Source organism: Phytophthora infestans, genomic scaffold, assembly GCF_000142945.1.
Source record: "Phytophthora infestans T30-4 supercont1.8 genomic scaffold, whole genome shotgun sequence".
NCBI lineage: Eukaryota > Oomycota > Peronosporomycetes > Peronosporales > Peronosporaceae > Phytophthora > Phytophthora infestans.
In genome coordinates, this window is record NW_003303751.1 from 835,270 (window position 1) to 858,342 (window position 23,073).

A 23,073-nucleotide genomic window follows, 5' to 3' on the forward strand; every position below is an offset into this window, starting at 1 on the left:
GAGCGAATTTACAGTTGAGAAAGTCGAAAGTGCACTGCGCCGTATTTTTAGAGAAAATCTGAAAAAGGAGATCGCAATGTACTTGGACAAGAGCTCAGTTGTGGTCAACAATGTGCGGGTGAAACAGGACACGAAGGGAAACGCCGGAGAGCGGAGGTAAAAGACCGTGTTCTTACCACTTTCAGCTTTGTCATTTCAAGACACAGTGCCCATTTATGTCGGCCGACAGGTATAAAGCCCATGAGGGTGGACCCATATATAGGACTAATGTCAAGACTACATCTAACGCTGAGAAGGCCAAATTAGCCAAGGCACATGCTATTTTCACCATCGAAGCGGTGGGTGCAACGGACAGAAACACCCTAATAGGTATGGAAGAACTCTTTTTGAGGTTTGCACCGGCGAAGAGGCCATGGATGAAATTGAGAGCTTGGGCCCGGCCCACCATGAGGACTTCAAGGATAATGGCAACCCAGCGATGACGCCAAACAGCCCCCCTCAAAACATGGAAGGGGTAAAAAAGAGATACGTAAATACCACAGCTCTTAATTTAGGGCCTTAGAAAGGTTCAATTTAACAGGTGATATGTGGGTGGTGGATACGGGTGCAAGTCGAGCTATAAAACCGAACAGAGGTTGGTTTAAGGAAAGATTACGACCTGGGCAGAGCCATGTTTTCTCTTACGGAAATGAGACCATTTCATACAGCACCTTAAAGGAATCAATACAGCTTAGCGCTTTGAACCCAAAAATAAATTTGAGTACTTTAACTCTAAAAGGTGTGTCATTTGACAGAAAGTGTGATAGTAATTTCGAAGTACATACTATCTTGCAAGACAATGATACAGTCGAAGTCACGAAAATTCCTTTCTTTTAGAGGAAAAGGGAATCAATTGCTACAGTATTAGCGGCAGTAGCGATTGTGAAGTTTACGGCTTGCCAAGTGTAAAACCAAAAGGGAAGAATCATTTTAGAGCTAAATCTACAAAACAATTGGGTAGCATTATTAAAGAATGGCATTTGAGGCTAGGTCATATGGAAAGTGATCGCCAAATTAGAAGTATGAGCTCTCAGAAAATAGAATAGCTATCAAAATCCAATATTTCGAACTAAGACAAGTGACGTTATTGTGTAAGACCTCCACACACATGATGGACAAAAGAATGTCCTACAGGAATACGGTTGGTCAGAAGGCAACCGAGCCACTTCACATCCTACACATGGATGCTATATACGGTTTATTTGGCAAACGTTATGCCTTAGCGGTAGTAGATGATGCGACTGCTTATAAGTGGTATTCGTACTTAAGTCCTTAAAGGAGGTCCTGGTAAAATAATTCCTTTTTTAATCAATAGAGAGATTTCGAAACCAGCAATTCTTGGTCCGTTCTCGGTTGACGCTCATGAAAAGTGCAGCATCGAGCACGAACCAGGAATTGTTGTCAAGACAGTCTTAGGAATCTGGTTTTGTTAGGAATGTCCTGTCCGGTTGGAGACCTCTCACAACCAATCTTTCACAGCCACCACCAGTATGGTGTCGTCGGAGACTGCGTTGCTGCAGTGGTACATCGCCAAGAACAAGTACATGAGCCGCAAGAAGAAGCTTCGCTTCATGTTGCTGCTCGACCAAGTTGAGCGGCCTTCGATTCCTGCTGTGACGTTTGACTTCGCTAGCTACACCGATGCAAACAGCGAGCTTGAGTTTCGCTTCGATGTGGCTGGCGTCTACGAGCTACGGTCTCTGCTGCGCATCTCTGACACTGTAGTGACGGCACATGGCGACACTTGTTCCGGTGACACTGCCCTCTGCGTGATGCTAGCTCGCTTAGCGTTTCCAACGCGCTACTACGACATGATGAAGACGGTTGAAAGGGGTACAGCGTGGTTGTGTCGTGTATTATTGCACATGATCGACTACGTGCACGACACGTTTGCGGACAAGCTGTTCATAGCTGAATCGATCGTTAGCGCCCGCATGGAGGAGTATTGCAAAGCCGTCGAGGCGAAAGGAGCTCCGACGGAGGGCGTATTTGGGTTCCCCGACGGCACCAAGGTGGCGGTTTGTCGTCCTTCACCTCGCCGTCATGGTGAAAGAGGTGAGAACCTGCAGAAGCATCTGTACAGCGGGCACAAGCGCATTCACTGCCTGAACTACCAAGCCGTGACGGCACCTGACGGCCTTTGTATCTATTTCTGGGGTCCCATGGAGGGACGCCGCCACGACAGCACCATGCTCCGGGAAAGTGGTCTTCTAGAATACTTTGATGAACACCAAGACACGTTTGAGGGGAAGTTCCTTTATGGTGACCCTGCGTATGGAGCGCGTAAGTACATCGTCAGTGGATATAAAGGAAATTCTGTAAGTGCCGACGAAAGTGACGTCAACAGCGAGATGAGTCGTCTTCGTGAATCGGTGGAATGGAATTTCAAGTGTATGAAAACTCTGTGGTCGTACGTCGACTACAATAAACAGCAAAAGGTTCGCTTGTCACCAGTCGGTAAGTTTGTTAAAGCTGCTATGCTCCTAACGAACTGCCACAACTGCTACTACGGAGGCAACCAAATCAGCCAGTACTTCGATCTGCCACCACCCAGCTTACAGGATTATCTGGGTTACTGCGCTCGGTCAAGCACCACCTTCAATACCCAAGACACCATCGCTCACTCCAACCCCTGCATCTTCGCCCACGTCACCGACCTCTCCAACAATTCCATCGAGCGCCGTTCCACCACGCGCCTTGAGCAGAGCTAGCTTTAGCAGGTTTTCGTAGCGTTCGTTTTCTAATCGAGCAAGATGAAGCTTAAATTCTCGCTCCTCTTTCCGGTCCTGAAACTCCATTTCCTTCTGCTTTCGCTGCAACTCTTGCTTCTGCTGAAATTGCTCAGCTCGCATTTGGCGCTCTTTTTCGTTGTCCTCACGCATCAGGTCGTAGATGGTTACCTTGCGCGGCGACGGCTTCTCAGACTCGCTCTCTTCACCTCTGTCCTTCCGCTTTTTCAGGCGCGATACAGCTTCCTCCTGCATTAGCTTACCAGCGTTATCTTCTGACTCGAGCTTTTCCTTCAGCTCCAGAGCCCGCTGCGCCTCTTCTCTAGCATGCTCATCTACAGCCAGCACTATCTCGTCCAGAAGCTGCTGCGACTCCGTGTAATCCGCTGAGACTCCCGAAGCTGCCGCCGACTTTTTGTCGGCTTCTCGATGGTTTTCCACCAGTACATTGAACCGTGTCTGTGCCAACTTGCCAGTAATCTCCTGCTTGGAAACCCCTGCACGACTTTCACCTTGCTGGCGAGAGACGTCCACGCATCCATAAGGCTGCCTCAAACACTAGCAAAAGGCTGGTCTGCGCTAACTTGCCGGAGTAGTACTAGGTCGTCGTGCTTGCTGAATTTCTTTCTTTTTGTCCTCGATTTCGAGGAGGACACTGTTGTGGCTGTTGAAGGTGCCTCAGTCGACTGGGCACTCTCCTTTGGAGGTTTACGAGATGGTTCCATCTTGGTGGGCTGGTGATCAAAAGCGAATGCTTCGAGGAGAACAACGGAGCTTGTGAAGGAGCACCACTCGTCATGGTTGGTGCCGGTTAACTGCTTTGGAACGGCGAAAATTACCTCAATTAGTTAATGCTCGAAGGCTTTTCGCAGAGTGGACTGAGATTTGTAGCGAAACCACTTGCTTCGCATTCCTAGTCTTGGTCCATTCCCGTTTTACGAACGAGGACTCGGACCAAGATTGGCTCTCGTCGAAATCTCTCTAATAATCAGTACAATTTCCATAATTTCAGGTCCGACGAAAAACGTTTCTAGTTTGAGTTCAAACATTAGCTTAGAACTTCAAAGTATCCCAAGAAGAAAGGGGAGTGCAGAGCGGTCCCACCAGACCATGATAGTTGGTATAAGACGTGCACTTAGAGGGGCGAATATGCCAGCTAAATGGTAGCCTGAGGTGTTACTATACAAAGTAGATATAACTAATCGCCTTCCACTGGCTAGATTGGGGATGGTGTCTCCGTATAAATTACTACATTGTAAGAAAACGAAGGGGTTAGCGTTCAGAATTTGGGGCTCCACATGTTACGCTTATGTTCCAAAAACGAAACGAAAACATCAAACTTGAGTGATAGGGCAAGAGAGTGCAATCTTTTGGATTTTCCCCCAAATACAAAGAGTACCGCCTTCTAGATGTGAAAGCAAACAAATATCCTTTAGCTCGAGATGCAAAGTCTGGCTCCATTGGTACAGTAGGATCAAACGGTTGTTACCTATAGAAGATTCTGAGATCGATCTGAAGGAAAAAAAGACAATTGAGATTCTAGAAAAGCGACCTTGAAATAACTTTGAGGCTGTGCGAGATCCTGAAGTTGAAGTTATAAAATCAAAACCTGTCACTCGATCGCCGAGTGCCCAAGCCGTTGGAGTGGAAACCTATTCCAAAGTCAATCATAGAAGCAAGGGCTAGCCCTCTCTTCAAGGGCTGGGTGTGCGCCCCTAAAACCCAGTTTGAAGCTCTAATTACGAATGGTACATGTGTATTAGTGCATCTACCAGAAGGGGGAGGGCACTGGGCTGTTACTGGGTGTTTGATGTCAAGGAAAGGCTGATGGATCAGTCGACCGATTTAAGGCTCGGTGGGTGATTCAAGGCAGCACCCCACTGTATAGAATCGACTATGAAGAGGTATTTCTCCTGTAGCTCATTATGAATCTCTGCGGCTTCTGCTCGCATTGGCTACAATTCTAGGACTGTAACTACATCAGATGGATGTTTCAACAAAATTTTGAATTGTGTTCTAAATGAGGCTGGCCGGGGAACGACCAGCGTCGTCACCGAAGGACCGGCGGTGGATCCCGTCTTGGACGTAGATCCCGTTTTGGCCGTCGATCTGGACTTGGACACCGCTGATCCTAAAAAATCAGCGGTGTCCAAGAAGGTAGATACGGCCTTAGCCCCGACGCTCCAGAGCCATATTTTGGCCGACGGCCCTGGTAGATTGATGAAAGTTGTCATATCGTTGATTTGAGAAGCAGGCAAGCCCCTAGACGCTTTCCACCTCCTTATGTAGCCTCGCAAACGGGTCCATACGCATAGAGTCCGTAATGCGTCCGTAGAAGGTAGATACGGCCTTAGGCCCGACGCTCCAGAGCCATATTTTGGCCGACGCCCCTGGTAGATTGATGAAAGTTGTCATATCGTTGATTTATGAAGCAGGTAAGCCCCGAGACGCTACCCACCTCCCCCTGTACCGAATGTTGGTGTCTAGGTATTAGATGTGGTGGAACAATAATGAAGGGCGGTCAGCGTACAACAGAGCGAGCATTGAGTGTGGCTACGGACAGGCTGGAGATTCACGAGTATCTATATGAGGCAACATTTAGGGTTTCGACATGGAAATGGGAATCTAGCTTTCAAACCACGAAAGCGTTTGTATGGCCCAAACCAGACACCTAGAATCCGGCTTAAGGTCATAAATCAGTTTCTAAAGAGCTTAGGATGTTTTAAATGCAAGAAAGAGCATTGCGTGTATCTAAAACGGTGGGAGGATAAAGGTGTCAAGCACATCCTTATTGTGTGCGTGTACGTGGACGACCTGACAATTACAGATTCATATTTGCGTTCAATTAACGAGCTAAAGGCAGAACTATCTGCTAAGTTTACAATGAAATATTTAGGTGAGCTGCACAACTTACTTAAATGGAGATCAAAAGAGATTTAGAAAGGAAAACTCGGAGCTTGTCTCAACAAAATTATATCAATGACCTTTTAGAAAGGTTGGTTTCAGATGCGGGACTGTACCACTGTACCTACATCACAAGCTAAAAATGTGGTTTAAGAAAAGGAAACAACCCTTACGCCAGAGCAAATAGCGGCTCAACCGTCTGATTATAGAGGCTTAGTGGGCTCTTTAATGTATCTATTTAGAGGAACTAGACCTGATATAACTAATTTTGCTCGAAAGTTAGGCAAATACTCGTCTTGCTATAATAAGACGCATTAGAGGCGGCTCAGCGAGTGCTAAATTTTTTAAAAGAAACGTCGAAGCATGGAATAGCGTACAATGTAAATTGTACTGTTAAGTTAGAGATCAACACCGGCGCGAGCTTCGCGAATGGAAATGAGGATAGGAAATATATAACAGATATGTGTCGTTACTTGCTGGGGCACGTATTACTTGGAAAAGTACTAAGCAAGATTGTATTAGTCTTAATACAGCGAAGTCGCTAGTGAATATGTAAGGGAGGCAATGTGGCTAAGGTTACTGTTGAATGAACTAGGCTACGGCCAAGTACAACAGACATACTGTTGGTGTGCTTACACAGCCACAATAAGCATTATTAACCCTTTGTCAACCGTGCCACTTAGAGGCTTCTTCAGACCTCTAACAGATCAAATAAGCGACTCTCATTGGACAAAACACTTCGTTGCCCATCAACAGATGAAGCCGTGACGTCGATAGGGGCCTCTAGAGACCTCTAACAGAGCATCTCCTGGGCCCACGTTAGATATCGTAGTCGTGTTATAAGCTGGTTTGAGGTTTTCTCTTCCTCTGGCCACATCCACATGTCGAAACACGCACCGACAATGACGGAGCAAGCTAAAACGTTGATTGGGGTTGTTGACTCCTTGGTACGGGATTGGGAGCTTGATAAACCTTCTGCGATCGACATGGCCGACGTAGATACGGTTAATGAGGATATAGCTTCGGCTGCCGAAGAAGAAAGGGACGAGCGTGGTGGTGGAGACCAAGAGCAAGACCCAAGCAGCGTTTTACCTACACCGGAAAGTATCGCCGAGGGGTATATGGCTACACTGCGCGAGCAAAGTGGGCTTCACGTGACAATCCGAGGACTAGTGAGTTCTGCTTACGGCAAAAACGCCGATTATGTTTTTTTCGTTGTTTTTTTCTTGTATTTTCAAGGAGAGACTACGGAGATGGACGCCTGCTGTGCTAGTGAAGGCAAGACGTACAGCAATTACAGAATCTGAATTTAACGCATAATTAGGTCTGGAGCTGGCCATGAGCATTCGTTCACTAAATGATAATGCCGATTACTGTTCTGGTAGTCACTTTATGAGGCAGAGTACATTTATTGAAACAATGTCGAGGACGCGATTTCATCAGATCCGTAGTGCGTTGACACTTCATCCTCCTGAAGACCCGTCGTTCGACGGAGAGAAAGACCCTCTTTTGCGTTACCATGATGTAATGAAACATTTTAAACGGCTATTTGCAGAGTATGCGGTACCGGTTGGCGTCAGCAGTATAGATGGAATGGGCAGGCATTCCGATAATACAATTGCAATCATATTGAAGGTCCATGCCAAAATAAGCTATTGCTACAAAAACTACAGCTTAAGAAATAAATAATTGACATCAATAGTAGTGTATTGGAAAATTAACTACTTAGATGTACAGCACTGCACATTACTTTCCGTTCACGATAGCTGCTACAGTGTTTGCGTCCCAGAAACGCCGATTCATCTTCAGGAACAACACGGTTTCAAGGTGAATAGGCAGCATACGCTGGCGATGGTGGGAAAGAGTATGTTTCGCCACACTAAAAAGACGCTCCACGGTGTTTGACGTCGGCGGGATGAAGCGCACACCGTCAAATACCTTCTTTGCGCCGCGCCGCTTCTTCCTAGTCGCCAAGACTCTGTCGGCAAAGCCCTGTGGGCGTCCGTGCCTGGTGTCCGATGTCCTAATTGCGGGTACCGTCTCAAATGGCTGCAACATCAGCTCCTGGTCGTTCGTCAGCTCGTCCACGGCGCCTGACAGGGCAACAACGCACGCTCGCTCGAAGTCCACGTCCTTGACAATATTTGCGTCGGCAGCAAGATACTTTTACACAACGGAATGCTTCTCGATGAGCGCGTCAAAGATATCGCGCACATCGAGAAGCGTTACGTTATCTTCTTGAAGCTTCATGGTGGCCGACTGGAAGTCGCCAAGCTGGCTCAACAAGGATTTCAGTCGGTTTTCGTGGCGACGCGACGGCATCAACTCCGTAATCTCATCGTCATCCTCGTCCAGAACAGGACGTAGCTTAAAATATCGTTCAAGCATCTTGTACGTGGAGCTCCACCGTGTTGTCTGGCGAAGAAGCGGGCGCAAAGTGGTCCTTTTCCTAATAGAAAAAAAAACACCTTTTTAGAAACAAAGTAAAAAAGCAGTAGATACTAAAAGTACCACAACATTACCGTAGTTTTGCCGCCTTGTTGAGCCCGCGTAGCTTTCGCATAAGCTGCTGAATTTGATCCAGTTGGTGCTCGTACTCAGCAAGAAACAAATTGACCGCCAAGTTCAAGCGATGGCTTGCACAGCCAATAAACGGGACGCTCAGCAGGTCAGCCAATCTGGTGTTGACGGAACAGTTGTCTCCAACGAGATAAGCGATGCTATTAATGTCTCGCTTGTAAAACGGGAGGACACTCTCTAAGAAAGAGACGTGGCTGTCCGCCGTATGATCTGCGGTAGTGTCGTCGACAAAAGGAGCCATCGCCAAAAGAACTTTTTCTGCTCGGCCATCGTGCTCAAATACCGTGAATACCGCGACAAAATGCTCCGACGTAAACGTGCAGCCGTCGATGATGATGCCAAACTTGGTGGGGAGCACCTCGTTCAGCGTAACCTCGACCTTCTTAGTCACTAAGTCCGCGTACTTAAGAAGGGTCTCGACACACATTGGCTTCATCACCGTGTACTTTGTGACGGTGTCATTCTCACAGAAACCGAACGGAAGATTGCACTCGATTATCATGACGAGCCAACTATAAACCGTCTGCCTCTTCTGGTCGATGAAGGTGACAAGGGTGCCCGAGTTGAAGCCGCTTAACTGCATCGTCGTCAGGTAATCGGGGTGTCGCTTCAGCACGTGATTAAACAGGTTTGAGTACCCTGTTTTGGGGTCCTGCTTGCGAGTGGTACCGCATTGGCACCGAAAATACTGCGTCGGCTCATCTTGAGCGTCTAATAGAGCAGTAAAAAAGTAGCTGCAGACTTGCTTGGTCGTGAAGGTGTTGGAGAGAGCCATGGTGAGATTAAAAATGATAAACGAGCGCCTCAGGTTCGCTTTTGAGCGACCGTCGCTAACAGCCATTCGATTCTGTCTGGAGACCGAGCTCCGTATTTACGCAGAACAAAGCAGAAAAACTAGATTTTACGAAAAATAAAGTACTTTGCTGTAAATACAAAATAACTAATTGGACAAGTCATCCAATTTGTAAAAATCAATAATTAAGTGTAAACTATTGTATTAAAGCTGCAATACAATGATTATTTCGGAATGCCTGGGAATGGGCGCCTACCAGATATCACTTAAACGACCGACTTATCTGCAGCAGATAAGTCGAGGCATATACGCGCATATCCGGCCCGGAGGCGTAAATATCGTGTCAATAGATTCCCCTACCCCGCGAGTTATGTCGTGCAGCCATCTTAACTTTTAGTCTTGAAATTTGTATATTTTAAGATTACAATCACTCCTGTATATGTCGCATGCACCCATTGGACTTAACTTGAAGCATATATCTTCCGCCGCGCCAAAACCCCAATCACTTTGAATTTTTCGTCCGAAGGGCGAAGACAGCGACAGCTTCGAGGTTCGTTGTGTATGTTTCAACTCTAGTGCTCGTTTGTAATTAATTGAAACTGTTTTGTTCAGACGCATGGTAAACCCGCTGTACTCGGCCGTCCACAAGAGACGTCTGTGGATTGATGACGTCTCCAGCGATGAGAACACGCCGCCCAACGCTACGTCGATCCCCTACGAGGACTCAAGCTTCTCATGCAGCTACACCGGGACTGTGACATCATTGAGGAGCCCTCCAGAGCCAAGAAATCCCAGGAAAAGCCCTCCAAGCGAGACGTCGACGGAGCCACCGACTTCTCCGGTGCGATTCGCACCTCGTAGCCCGACAACATCGTCTCCGGTGCTCTTGGAGACGGCACCACGGTCGCCTCTCCGCCCAAGCGCGAACAAGTCACTGAAGGCCAAGCGGGATGGACGGGGTATACGTCGAGAAGCTGTCGCGCCTTACTCGAGGGCGCATTCGAAACGGCGTGCGGAGTCCAGTGGCGCCAAGCTGTGCTCTTACACCTCAGCAAACAAGAACTTCGCCAAATACTAAAAGAAACGACGTCCAACTATTCTGGATGCCGTCAAGGATAGGGGCGTTGGCAAGGATGCCTCTTTGATCAGGGCCAAACAGGTATCACGTGCGTGATAACGATTCAACCAGCAATCCTGGAAACATGTTCTTTTTTTCGCTGGGGCGACACTTTGGTATTAGATTGGACTCATGGTCAACAATGCGAGATATCATTTGGGTGATGACTATTTCCAAGGTTTTAACAACCTTATTATACCTTTGACTCCCGGAATTTTGACCTCAAACCCGTTCGTTACGGTACTACGATGTCGTAGCTTACGACGTACGTTTACATATTTATCGAATGTTGTCCATAGACACCCGCGGGAAGCACTAAAGTATTAGCAGTTTTTCTCTTCAAGGTCGTAAGCTATACACGTTTTCAACGTCTTCCAGACACTCAATGTCAACTTAGCCAGATACTAAAAACACTTACGTGGAGCAAAGAATTTAGTCAAAGGAAAAAGACGAAGCAAAAATTCTCAAAACGTACTACGATTCAGCAAAAGCCACCACTTATCAAAGATGCTACCTAGCACCTCATCCTACGGCGTGCACAGACAGAGCTAAATCCTAATTTCTTTCATTTCAGTTTTCCTCTACCTCGTCGTCTGCATCACCATTGTGAGGCTGCAACTCTCGTCGGACCTTCTTCGGCTACCCAACTTCCTGCCTCGGACGCCGTAGCACAACTTTCTTTCCTAGAGTAGCAGGAATCGACTGGCCTTAGTCAAATTCTTCATGCTAGATCGCAAGGAGGTATTTGCTTCGCCCCGGTAGGTGTACCTGATTTTGTTTCAGAGCCCACACCTTACGTTGTCCACCGAGCATCGCTCGTAGAAGAAGGTAGTAGCGATTGACGTCTTCTTCTAGTTTGTCTTTAGAAGTGCACATACTTTACAGGATCTCTGGCGACGCTTTTCCACACTGCTTACCGTCACCCAACCCTCCGACTGCTCAACTTCTGTGGCGAGGCGCACTGGGGATCGTTTGCGCTTTTAACAATGGGATGGAGGCGTCACCAAAACACCAACAAAAGCTTCAGTCTTCAACTGAAGCAATTGATTTTGGAGAGCACAATACCACTCACCCCGTTTTATCGCAGAAGTCTCCGCAAGTCGTATTGTTTCCTTGTGCGAAAGGTAAGCGTTTACCAGTACCATATCTACTAGGCCCAGGAACGGACTCATGTAATACTTCTGGAACCTTGTCGACGTTTGCAATGAGATATTCTGAAGGCGGAATTGATCGTAAACATCAGCTCCGCCTATCCAGCGTTTATAGTCAGTGAATACAGTCGGACATGGCACAGATATCGGCCCCAGACACAAGCTTCATATTTCGGTTGATGATAGACACTGCCCCATGCACAAGTAGTGCACAGGTAAGCTGCCCCACCTGTGGTACGGTACCAGTACAGCTATACAACGGGAAAAAGTGAATGCACCGCGAGGAATGCTAATGGCCGCGTCTTGCGAGTCGCTGTGACGTTCTTGTCAAAAACAAGCCCGTCCGTCATGATAGTGCCCAGCCCGTACACGCCCACTCCGAGAAGCTCGATAGCGAAGAGGACGAAAGAGTAAAAGCGATCAATAACGCCTAAGTGCCACGCATGCCGACGGTCCGCGCTGAGAACGGTTATGAGGTTTCGAACGACTGCAGTAGACCCGTATTATATTCAAATGAACGGTCTCCGATGTCACCTGTATTTCGTTTTTCTGCGTTCATTTTGAATCTAGCAAGTTACGACATAGAATATTAGTAAGGAGTTCTTACGTCATAAGCTATGACATATTTTATAAGCACAGTTCCTGTGGCAATAAGCAGTCCTAGCATCACACACCATAAACATTTTAGAGCCGACGGGATGAGGCTTATTCGGCATGAACCTCCTTGTTCGATTTCTCTTCAAAGTGGACGGTAGACCGCCCTCATTAAAGGAAAATACTGCTGGAGGAGTCCAGCCTGACAAGAAACGGCCCTGAAACTTGCTCACAATCGGTTTAAGGCTTTAGAGCTTGTCTCGCGTGCGTTCGCTCTCGCTGTCCACGAAATGAAGGTCACGCAGAATGGCCTGGCAACGATTTCTACCCATGAAACGACCGAATGGTCCTGCTGGAACGGCCCCATCCTCCGTCATAGTCCAATGCGCTGCAAAGCGTCGATTCGGGGGCAGGAGATGAGTAGCCTAAGTACTTGCAGGATTTCGTGTGTGTTGTACGCTGGTTTAGCCTGTATACATCGGTGCCTCCCGAGTACGATCAGCTTGTTTGGCTTGGGCACGGCGTTCTATCGGCTGTGTACAGTACCGATTCGTCTCGAAATTGAGCGCTACCAACAGAGACTTGGGCATAACGTTGAGTAGCGTAAGGGGTGGTGAGTGACAAACACTTCGCAGCTCCTGCACAGATTTAGCCTCTTCTGCGTTGGGCCCGGGTACGCAGCGGGCGCCTCCTCAAAATCAGATGACACAGGGGTCAATTTTGTCGCTCGTTGCGCACTAGACCGCGAATCCTCAGCTTTCTTTTTGACGCAGTCTTCTCCTATAAAAAGGGACTCGACAAATGATTTGTCCGCGTGCGGCGCGTCGTCATCAGACAGAATATCTTCATCACTAGGTGTATCCGATACGGCGGCATCATTGTTGCCGTCGTTAATTCCTCCGATGGCACTTTCGCAAGAGTTAAAACTCTCGTACGCACTCAAAGTTTTGCCCTTTGGGACAAAATTAACTTCATCTTTGACATTGATGCGCGGCCAAAGCAGGGTCAGGTGTGGTAGCACGGCCATCGTCCACATTAGCCTTGCTCGCAACACCAGAGGCTTCCGATGGCAACTGGAGGATTGCTGCTGCATCGCGCTGTGAGCCAGCAGCTTCAATATCTCCAGGGGGTAAACTAAACGCTCGTGAGACTGCAGCCAGCGAGAGAGCGACATCGGAGTCACTCTTAGACCCAAACAAATCGTCCAGGGTCCGTTGAGACAGCTTCGTGCAAATTATTAATAGTGTTGTGTTTTGTCGCATCCGCTATGTCGTCACTTACGACATAGATGATTTGGTATGGCGTAAGTTACGACGTCGGGAATCAGGGGTTATAGCCACACAAATTCAATTACAACGGCCAACAGGAGCAGCATTATCATCATCGGCTTCATAGATCACGATAAAAAAAGCTGTTGTGTGGTGGTGGGGTGCGATCAACCGAGAAACTTTGGTGGTTCATAGCCAGTCAGTTGGTTGGTGACGGTTGGCACTCATGACCGGTGACCTTTCGCGATGGCACGAACGTTTGATGCCGAATAATTATTAGTGGTTTGACATAAAGAGAAAATACTTTTTTTAAAGTTTTTCTCGAATAGAATTGCAGTAAGGTATTTGCAACACTGGGTTGGACATATACAAGACAGCATTAAAACAGTTGGCGCTCCAACCCCCCCCCCCCTCATATCTGACTTAAGGGTTGTGAGGGTCGTGTAACGGGGCTACACGCAAGTGACTACATGTAGCCACTTGGTTACGAAATAGGTTTTCCTCGTTGGTGTGAGATACAACAATGGTTACATTTGGCAGACTGCCATTGCAGTCAACGACTGTCTTCGAGTTTTTTATTATATGAATATTCCTAATTACTGTTACTGGCTTTTTACAATTATAAACTTTTATTATATATTCTACTTTTTAAAATCTAAAAATAATATTCTGCGGTTTATTTGTCTCCGAATATTTTTTGTGGGGGTCTTCCAATATAAATGCGACACCAGTCTTTGGTCAAAGTCAACTCAATAATGAAGCCTCAAAACGGTTCCTGCCCTTCACGCGAGGTATCACCCAATACATTTGGGTATTACGCTGGGTTACGATAAGATTTTCATATTCTAGCAAAAAGAATCAATATCACGAATACTTGGCCTGGTAGCTGCGACTTCCCACCCTACCGCACCAAGTCCGAGCCTTTTCCCTCCGTTGTAATTTCGGATTACATGAACAAATTGTATTTTTCATGCGTTGGCATAAGAACAGCTGATCTGAATTGTTTCGACGTCGATGGATACAGGTAAAAAGGATACACAATGACTAAATATTTTGGCTCTTCATGTATCAGTTTCTGATACGTAAAGTGCTTGGATACGGGTTCAACACTCAAGAGGATACGCAGGTTTGACAATACAATAAAGTGTGTTTTGTTGTCAAATGTGCGTGCTGAAAACGTTTCAGCCCGTTTCAGTAAGAAAAAATAAAACCGTATAACGAGAATGCCATGAAGCCCTTCAAAGCTTTCAGGTGCAGGTTTCCATCTCCTCTCACCGACATCTGCATTTACTTCTGTGAAACAAGTTTCTCGTCTCAAACTAAGTGGGGCTCCTAAGGTGCGTATGTAAACGCCCAGTACACAGCACAAAGTGGTTGTAACATCTTGAGATTTCGGCAACTCCCACTTTGTTGGCAAATCTAATGACCTCGATAGTGGTAAATATCGTTCTTATTTTGATATTTGTTCAAGCCACACGGGTGCTGATCGCGCACAAACCCCACCATTACGTTTACGGTAGTCCCTACGAGTGTCTTTTATAAATGTCACTAGCTTGTTCCCAAAAGGCACAATCTCGCGGTGCCCTGGGCTGCGTGTTGGCCTTTTTTCGCTACCAGTATACCTAAAAATGTCCTCCTTGGTCTTGCGCCAATACTTTAAGGTCCAGCGAGGGACGCGTTGCTGTCTTGCTGTCTTGCTGCGTCCCGTTGACTTAAGCCTTCCACTTCACGTAGCACGTCCCTTTAAGCCTTGGTTGTGTAGTGCTTCCTGCGCTTTTCGACGCTAGTGCAGCAGAGTTAGCCCGAGGATAATCTACTTCAGAAGCCTCTCTGCTCGACGGAGGGCACGGTGATTCAGTTGCTGCCTCCATTTTACTGACCGACAACAACAGAATTAACGTCTGGCTATATCATCTATTGGCCAAAATAAGAAATTTATCGATTCCTAACTGGTCTAAATCAATGATGCGTGCGCCATTTTTGCTACCACCAATGGTTTGCTGGTGGCAGTTAGATTATATCCGCCGCCGCTCTGGCGCAGTTAAATAGAAAGCGAGTATGTTGACTGGTCCGAGGATATATACCTGAAGGAGCGTTGTTCACGCTGGTACATGTCCAACACCATTCCCGCCGTGTCGAAGTCGCAGAATGCTCTCGAGGCTCACAACAAAGACATTAAGATGCGTGGAGTGGCGTCCAAGAAGGCCTAGACGGGTGTCGTCTTAAATACCGATCAAGATACACTGAGTGGTCGTTTTGTACATACGTGTGAAGGTGTGTGTGGTCTCGTGGATTAGTAACGTTCGATGTTCATACTTGTTTTCGATATTTTTGCAGGACCTCTTAATGTTAATTCTGTCCACCCGAAAGCTATTGTGGGCTAGAGAAAGATACGCGGACCTCTTCACGTTCTGACTCAACATTTACCAAATAGTCCTGACGGCGAAGCTGGAAGAAGATCCAATATACCTCACTAGAAAAACGGTGATATTAGAGCTAGAGATTGAAATTGACGGTGTCAACCAAATCAGCTCCTATCGGCGACCATCAAGGGCTATTGTTCCGGATTTATATACAAATGGCGCGTCGGCTTCGAAGACGGCGACAGTCTCTACTTCGAGTGTGGAATGCGGAATGGATTTAAAAGATTCGTATGGAGAATAAGAAACAATGCCTTTAAATGAACAGTATGCCTAATAATAACGCTCTCAGTGCCAACCATCCAACCAGCCTTTACTTTAGCACACAACCTCCTTTTTTATAATTGCTGTTCTCCACACACACTTAGCTTGAGCCTGCGCACCAGCCATGCTATCGACCCCTCGTCCCCGCCCAGCCTTCTCAAACGTGTCGTGCTTTTCAACGCCGTCTAATAATCAGTGCGTCGAGCTTACACCTGAGTATTTTCGCTGTCGCTATGGCAAGGGGCGCAAGCACACGATGTGCAACGAGCTCCCTAATCTAATGCAAAATGTTCGTAGACAGCACCACGCGCGTGACACTCTCCATTGTAGCGCGATGAGTTTTTACCCAATCCGACTCCAGCCAAGCGCAGCTTGTCAAACCAATTCGTTATTAGCAACTTAATACTAATTTATAACATACTACTAAAGTAATACATTCTCGATGAGCCGGTGCATTCTTGCAGGACAGGAGAGGTAGTTTGCATTCGCTGAAGACTTTAATCTAGTCATAGCAGCTCACCGCGTGTGGCGACCATAGCGCACCGCCGGCAATGTCGTGGCAGGGGATGCGGCTTGCATCTCTTCCGGGTGAACGGGACCAGCAACCGTCGCGTTTGGTCTAATGATCGATAAGTGGAGCCATGCATCGGGGAAATGCGTGGTAGTGTTCGTGGTATGAGCTGAAAGGGGTTACTAAACCGTTGTTTTTAAGCATGGCTCCTATTATAAATGAGCCAGATGATGATCTCGCGGCAGGAATTTGCCGCGACAATTTGATAGAGATGCTGGAGCGCGATTTCCGGAGGCTGGTGAGCTCCTTTGAATACTTAATGGGAGCTAATTTCACTGTGAAGAGGTGTCTAAGATGCAGATTTATTGGTTGGTTGGGGCGGGATCCATTGTCTTTACGAACGATTGAGCACCGACCGTGCATCATAAAGAGGACGTAGTGTTTATACAGACGTTGCTGTCGAAGCTGCGGACACTAAAAAAAATCAGCGAAATTTTGGTAAGTAGTCTGCCATTCGCATGAATCCCATTTGTAATTTTGTGTGTTAACCAAAGCAATTACACCGGTTTTAAAGCGCCACTTGATCAATAGTTTGTTCGCCCTGATATTTGACGGGGCCAATATTTTTTCGCAATGGTTCATTGCTGCTTTGCGTTGCTCGACTTCCTCAACACATAGTACGAAAATATTATGGAACTATTTCCACCATTCAATCCGCAATTACGTAGCGAAGTGGCTCCAGAACTTGAAGTCGGTGTACAAGGCCCTACAAATCGAGGACGTCGCCTTACTAAGCGCTCGAGCCTGGTCTCGACGAGTTTAATTCGTTGTCAACATCGATAAGCTGTGTTCCGTCAAACTCACTAATATTGTGTATATTTTTCCTACAGAACCAGGTGCAAATATTCACCACAGCTGGACTTTGGGTCAGGCGTAATCATGTATTAAGAGGAAGTGGCGTCCACCCCAGGGATACCGAATATTGCATTTGTAGCTATTGCACACCGTAGCGGATAGTAGATTATTGGTGATAGCATCATGTGAGCCCTGAATAGATGTTTGAACTAGACAAACGCTAAAAAAAGATCATTGATGCAATAATGTGCCAATATATTGTGTGTTTAGCCTCGTATTATCCCTCCGCGATTTCCACTGTACGGGCGTCCCAATAACTCGCATGTTGACGCAAGAGCAATAGTATACGGTTGAAGCCTGTGGCGTTGGTGCCCACATCTGGATTCGAAATCGGGACTGTGGACAATATCAGCCCTTGGCGCTGCATTAGGGCTAAAAGGTAAAGGGCCCGAAGGAAAGGCTCAGTAGCTAAAGGGTTAACCCTGTCGTTGAAGGGTCCTTTAACTACTGAGCATTTCCTACGGGACCTCTACCAGAAATCAATACAAATCTTTATATATTTTGCTCATAATTTGCTGGAAAATTCGAGGTCCAGGTGGACCCCTACCATATTACGTCATCTTCCGCAAATCATTTGACTCTATAATATCCAATTGCGGCTTAGACAATTTATGGTAGAGGTCTGTCCGGACCTCTACGAAGGTCAAATCCGCTTGTTCATGACTGCTCAAACGCTGTCGAGGTCTTGCGTACACTTGCTTAAACACTGGGATACGACGTGGTTAAGCCTGTGACTCGCAAATCCGACTAGTGGAACTCCTACAAGGTATGCGATGCGGCGATTAAGCGGAGTAGCTGTCTCCTACAAAGAAGAGCCACTGCCCCAGGATCTTACCATAGTCCTGCGCCAGCATATTATCTATGAACGCACGATAAGTATTTTATTAATTTGGTTATTTTATCAGTGGCCGTAGGCAGGTCGTCGGTCTCGTCGTGTACGAGCAGCGGCATACTCAAAAGGAAACAATGAAGTGTCCTGTCCACCTCGCACCACGCGAACACCGCGAGAAAATGCTCTGAGTCATGGCTCCATCTGTCTAAGACGAGCCCAAATCGCTTGAGCAACTCCGCCGCGATCGAACGAGCGCTCTTCTTCTCGAGTCACAGTCTCCATGACCCGCCGGAGTGTCTCCACGGTAGGTTGCCGTACCTGACGTTGCATTGCAGCATTTAAGAAACGCGGTCTTTAACTTAAAATATTAACGAGTGTACTGTCGTGCGAACTTGCTCGTACAGAACGAGAGCGGTAGATTGCACTTGACCAGTACTTCCAGCCGCCCGAACGTATTTAAGCAGTCAGGCTCACGTAGTGGGCACCATATCCACTCTGGCCAGGCGTAGTCACTAGCATCTCCTCAACAAAGAAAGAATGCTTCCGCTTTATATGTTGCATCAGGTTCGCGAAGCCAGCTCCAGCGACTCGCTTCGGGACCGTGCCGCACCTTCACTGGTAATACTTCAGGGTTATCTCGTCGCACTGGTCACATAAGGGCCGGAAGTAAAAACGGGCAGCTTGACTATTGGTGAAGGTGGCTGGGGCGGCAGGGTGGGGAGCGACGAGCATCTTGGGGGCTACCGTCTTACCCCGCTTCAGACGCCTAGGCTTTTAAATCGAATAAAAACGTTGATTACGAGGATACCTGAACCTCGTGTAGTACGCCCAGTCAAATAGAGCGCCTACCCAGCTGGAAGGTATAGGTAGCGAGCCATAACCAAAGCTTCATGGCCAACCAATCGACTGGAGATTGGAGCTGAAACCGCTCCAGAACAGTCATCCACTTTTCATTTTCTCTCTACCATGACAGCCAAGAAGCGAACCAGCTACAGTCTGCAGTTCAAGCTAAGTGTAATTAGTGAATACAGGGCCAGTGTGGACGGTTCTGGCTTCCACGCGCTTGCTAAGAAGCACAAGGTGACACCGTCCATGGTCAGAAACTGGTGGGACCGCAAAGACTTGCTGGTCAGCGCATCGAGGAGCCGCCAACTCGCTACCCGTTAACGGCGAAGGATGCCAGGAGCAGGCAGAAAACCAGAGCACCACGCACTAGAGCAACAAGCTCACGACTGGGTGATAGCACGAAACCGTAAGGGTTTGCGTGTGAAAGACAAGTACATACAACTCCATGCACTCAACATACATCGTACCATGATGGCCTCGACCCCGGAAGAAGTTTTCGCGAGTTCCAAGCGTCCTCGGGCTGGCTGGCTCGATTTAAAGACCGTAACAGCCTTGTATCCAGGAGGCAGACCAGTGCAAGAACTCTTCCAGGGAATGCCAGCCAAATTTGTCTTGATTTTATCACAAATGCACAACAACTGATCGAACAACACAATATACAGCCTTGTAACGTCATCAACATGGACCAAGTCCCGAGATATTTCGAGACCGAGCCGAAGTCGACAATTACAACCCGTGGTGTGAGAGAAGTTCTGCTGTGTAAGGGAGGAAGTAGCCACAAACGGTTCACTGCAACTTTTGCCATTACTGGAGATGGTCAAATCCTGACCCCTCACGTTCTTTTCTCTAAGCTCAAGAATAAACCGTCGGTTCCAGAGGGAATTCTTGTGGATGTGAACCCAACGGGTATGTGGAGTGAAACCATACTTCTTGATTACGCCCAGAACGTAATCTGTACCAGAAAAGAAACTCAGTTTTACCGAAAGCCTGTACTCTTCGTTATCGACTCGTACGCGTGTCACGTCAAGTTGTATGACGAGAAGAAGCTACGACAGTACAATATTTTCGTTTTGTTTATTGGTACCACCCAACCTTACCAACCTCCTCCAGCCCCTCGATGTTGCTGTTAACAGAAGCTTTCAGGCTTTCTACAGGGAGCAATACGACGACTACATTAGCTCAGCTTTGGGCGACAAACGACTTCAAACAAAAGCAGGGAACCCCAAAGTTCCGCGATACGACAAGGTTTCCCAGTGGGTTTTGGACTGGATTGCTACAAAAAAAACGCACTGAGATTTCGAAAGCGTTTTCGCTATGTGGCCTGGTGTCGGAGATGGAGTTCGACGTTAAAAATCTGCATCCGCCTCTCCGCGATCTCTTTACCCGTCAGTTGACATGAACGAGTGGCATCTACGCTATCAGCACATAGTGGATGAGAATGACAATCGTGAAGAGCTGTGTGTTGCTCGACCTACCTCGTACCTCCATGAGGACATGCGAACCAGCTTGTTCTGCTGTCTGCGATACAGTAGCGGTGAGCAACCTCACGAGTACATTGACGTGCTCACTGAGTACATGAGCAACTTGCAGGATTTGGACGGTCTGTTTGATATTGACTATATCACCTCGCTGAAGAGCGGAGAGACGCTACCAGGCGAGCTCGAGCTTTTTGCTGCAGCTAACATGCACCACTAGAATATTGAAGTCAAGACTCTGGATGAAGACTGCAAAGTCGTCTCAGAGTACACGTACACAGTTGACAGCCCCACGGACACGGTGCACCTCGCACGAATTGGCTTCTACTTTTCGCTCAAGGTGAATGGGATGCATGTGTAGGATAATCGACATGCTGTCGATGCTGTTCTTCTGATTTTTAGCTTATGTCTGCAATTGTAAGCCAAGGCTTTATATACGAATACAATGCCCAGTGGGCTGTTTATTTTTTTTGAAAGCCTAGGCGTCTGAAGCGGGGTAAGACGGTAGTGGTGGTGTTCGGTTTCTTGTGAATTTAGAAGTGATGAAGTTATGTATGCTGGCGTCGATTTGGGGCTAGATATTGTGGTGGCATCTGTCCTGGCTTAACAAGGAGATGGTTGGTGGTAGTTTGGTTCAGTGATTATTGAACTGATTTGGCTGGCTCAATAGATAACTGCTGTCTATCGTTTAAATGTCAAAACTAGATTACGGCTTGACATCTACGTCAATAATTTCAGCATCATTTTATTTTTCGGCATCCGTCGACCGGCCTACCGCGAAGGACCGTTCTCGTCCGTGTATGCAAGTGGAGGGGGAAACCATGTCGCCGGAATCCTGATCCGGCGAGAAGCGTCGCGGGATCGAAGCGCAATAGACTCGACACAGCCTTTCGAACGTCTTACCCACCGGTGGATCGCCTTTTATGTGTTGCGAGAACGGCACTTGGAATGACATGCAGTCGATTGCGCGGAGATGAACCGATCTTGCAGTAAAAACGCTTGATTTTGGGACGAGCCACGGCTGGCCAACTCGTCTAGTGCAGATAACTTTCAAAACATGAAAGGGGGACTATTCACATTAGTTTCTGCTTCGTGCGCTGTCCACTACTTGTGCAAGTGGATGATGCATGCTGGTCCCATTATTTGTTTACCACAGATTCGTGTTACTGATATTAATTTTTTATTCCGCGGCCCTGGGTGTTATACTTGCCAAGTGCCTCTGATATGCATTCAAAACTAATGCAATGCTTCCCTGGTGCTAGTGGTGCCGAACACTGAACGGTAATCTAGCGGTGGAAGAGTGAGTGAGCGTCCTTCTATCATGGGGTCAACAACAGGTTGCAACTACGCTTTACCGTATAGCAGTTTCATATCCAGCAAATAGTCGTATCCGATAATTCATTATAGCAAATTAGAGTCGAGTAGACACATTTTCCGAAAACGAATTGTCCTATCCTACAGCTAATGGGTGGTCTACGAGGTGATGCACTTTGGTTGGACGCAGAAAGTTCTTGTACCAGCACTTGATCGCACTCATTTACAAATGACCAAAGGAAGACAGAAGCACAGCAAGACCGGCGGAAGACGGGCTCGCGACTACAAGCTCTCGGTGCCCACGCATCAGTTTCGACTAGACAGAGTGCTCTTCTTTGAGGTCAACAGTATAAGGTCGACCCTCAACAAATTCTTTTCAGATTTGTGTGGGTCTCAGCTGCAAACCAAGCGCGTATGAGCATCTACCTGTGGCGCAAGCAAAACGACAAGCTTCTGCAGTTGTGTAAAACTTCATCTTCGGCTGAACTTCGTAAGCTCCGTGCAGTCGGGACAGACTCAGCTCCTCCGGCTGACGCCGAAGTGCATACCGTTAAGTGGATCAATGCGTACCGTACTCAAGATCTCCCGGTGTCAACCTTGATGCTGCACCGGAAGCTCTGTCGGTGACGTGGGCGTGCGGAGGAAGTTGTTTTGCAGCATCTCGGGGATAAGCAAAGGGATTTCGAAAACGGCATTGCCTGACCATGCGTGCGCGAACTCGTCAAAGTCAGGTGAGACTAGAAAACGCTGACGCTGCACTGAAGTCCTTCAATGTCAAGATGAAGCAAATGAGGGCGGAGGCGTTGAAGTTGTGCACAACGCCGATCAAACGCCAGACTTATTTGAGTGCCTACCAAAGTCTACGATCACTGCAAAGGGTTTTCATACTGTGTGGGTGCGCTCCACATGCAAAGACAAAGAGAAGCTAACCCAAATGCTTCTCGGGGACTCGCTTGGCCGCAAGTATTCATACTACATCATTGTGAGAGCTAAGCCGTCCAAAGTGCCGGCCACACGGTCGGGAAACAACAAAAAGGCATGGGTCTCGCAAGCTGCTATCGGAAACAGTGGAGCCACTTCCAGCACAGCCCAACGTCGTCATCTACAGGAGCTCTAGCGGCTGGTGGAACTAAGGCCTCACGGCTAGCGCTCTACGCACTTTGGTGTGAGAACAAACATGGAGTTACCGGTGCTGCTTTTGTTAGACGATTTTTCAGGTCATTGGACGGATGCTTTTCTAGCATGCGCCATGGGGCTCAACTTGGACCAGATGCATGTACCCGCGGGTTGCACTGGGTATGTCAGCTCGATGATATCGCAT

The 23,073-nt window shown here is 47.4% G+C and overlaps 2 protein-coding genes across 2 annotated transcripts; both read left to right on the forward strand.

Annotated features, from left to right (window-relative positions):
- Nucleotides 1-9,572: 9,572 nt before the first annotated feature.
- PITG_06292 (uncharacterized protein) lies at nucleotides 9,573-10,123 on the forward strand (the record flags this gene model as incomplete). The annotated part of the gene is made up of 2 exons (XM_002998399.1): nucleotides 9,573-9,595; nucleotides 9,658-10,123. One exon carries the CDS (start codon nucleotides 9,662-9,664, stop codon nucleotides 10,121-10,123), a length of 462 nt encoding a protein of 153 aa, XP_002998445.1.
- Nucleotides 10,124-21,981: 11,858 nt separating this feature from the next.
- On the forward strand, nucleotides 21,982-22,869 carry PITG_06294 (uncharacterized protein; the record flags this gene model as incomplete). The annotated part of the gene is made up of 2 exons (XM_002998400.1): nucleotides 21,982-22,099; nucleotides 22,532-22,869. 2 exons carry the CDS (start codon nucleotides 21,982-21,984, stop codon nucleotides 22,867-22,869), a joined length of 456 nt encoding a protein of 151 aa, XP_002998446.1.
- Between the last annotated feature and the right edge of the window lie 204 nt (nucleotides 22,870-23,073).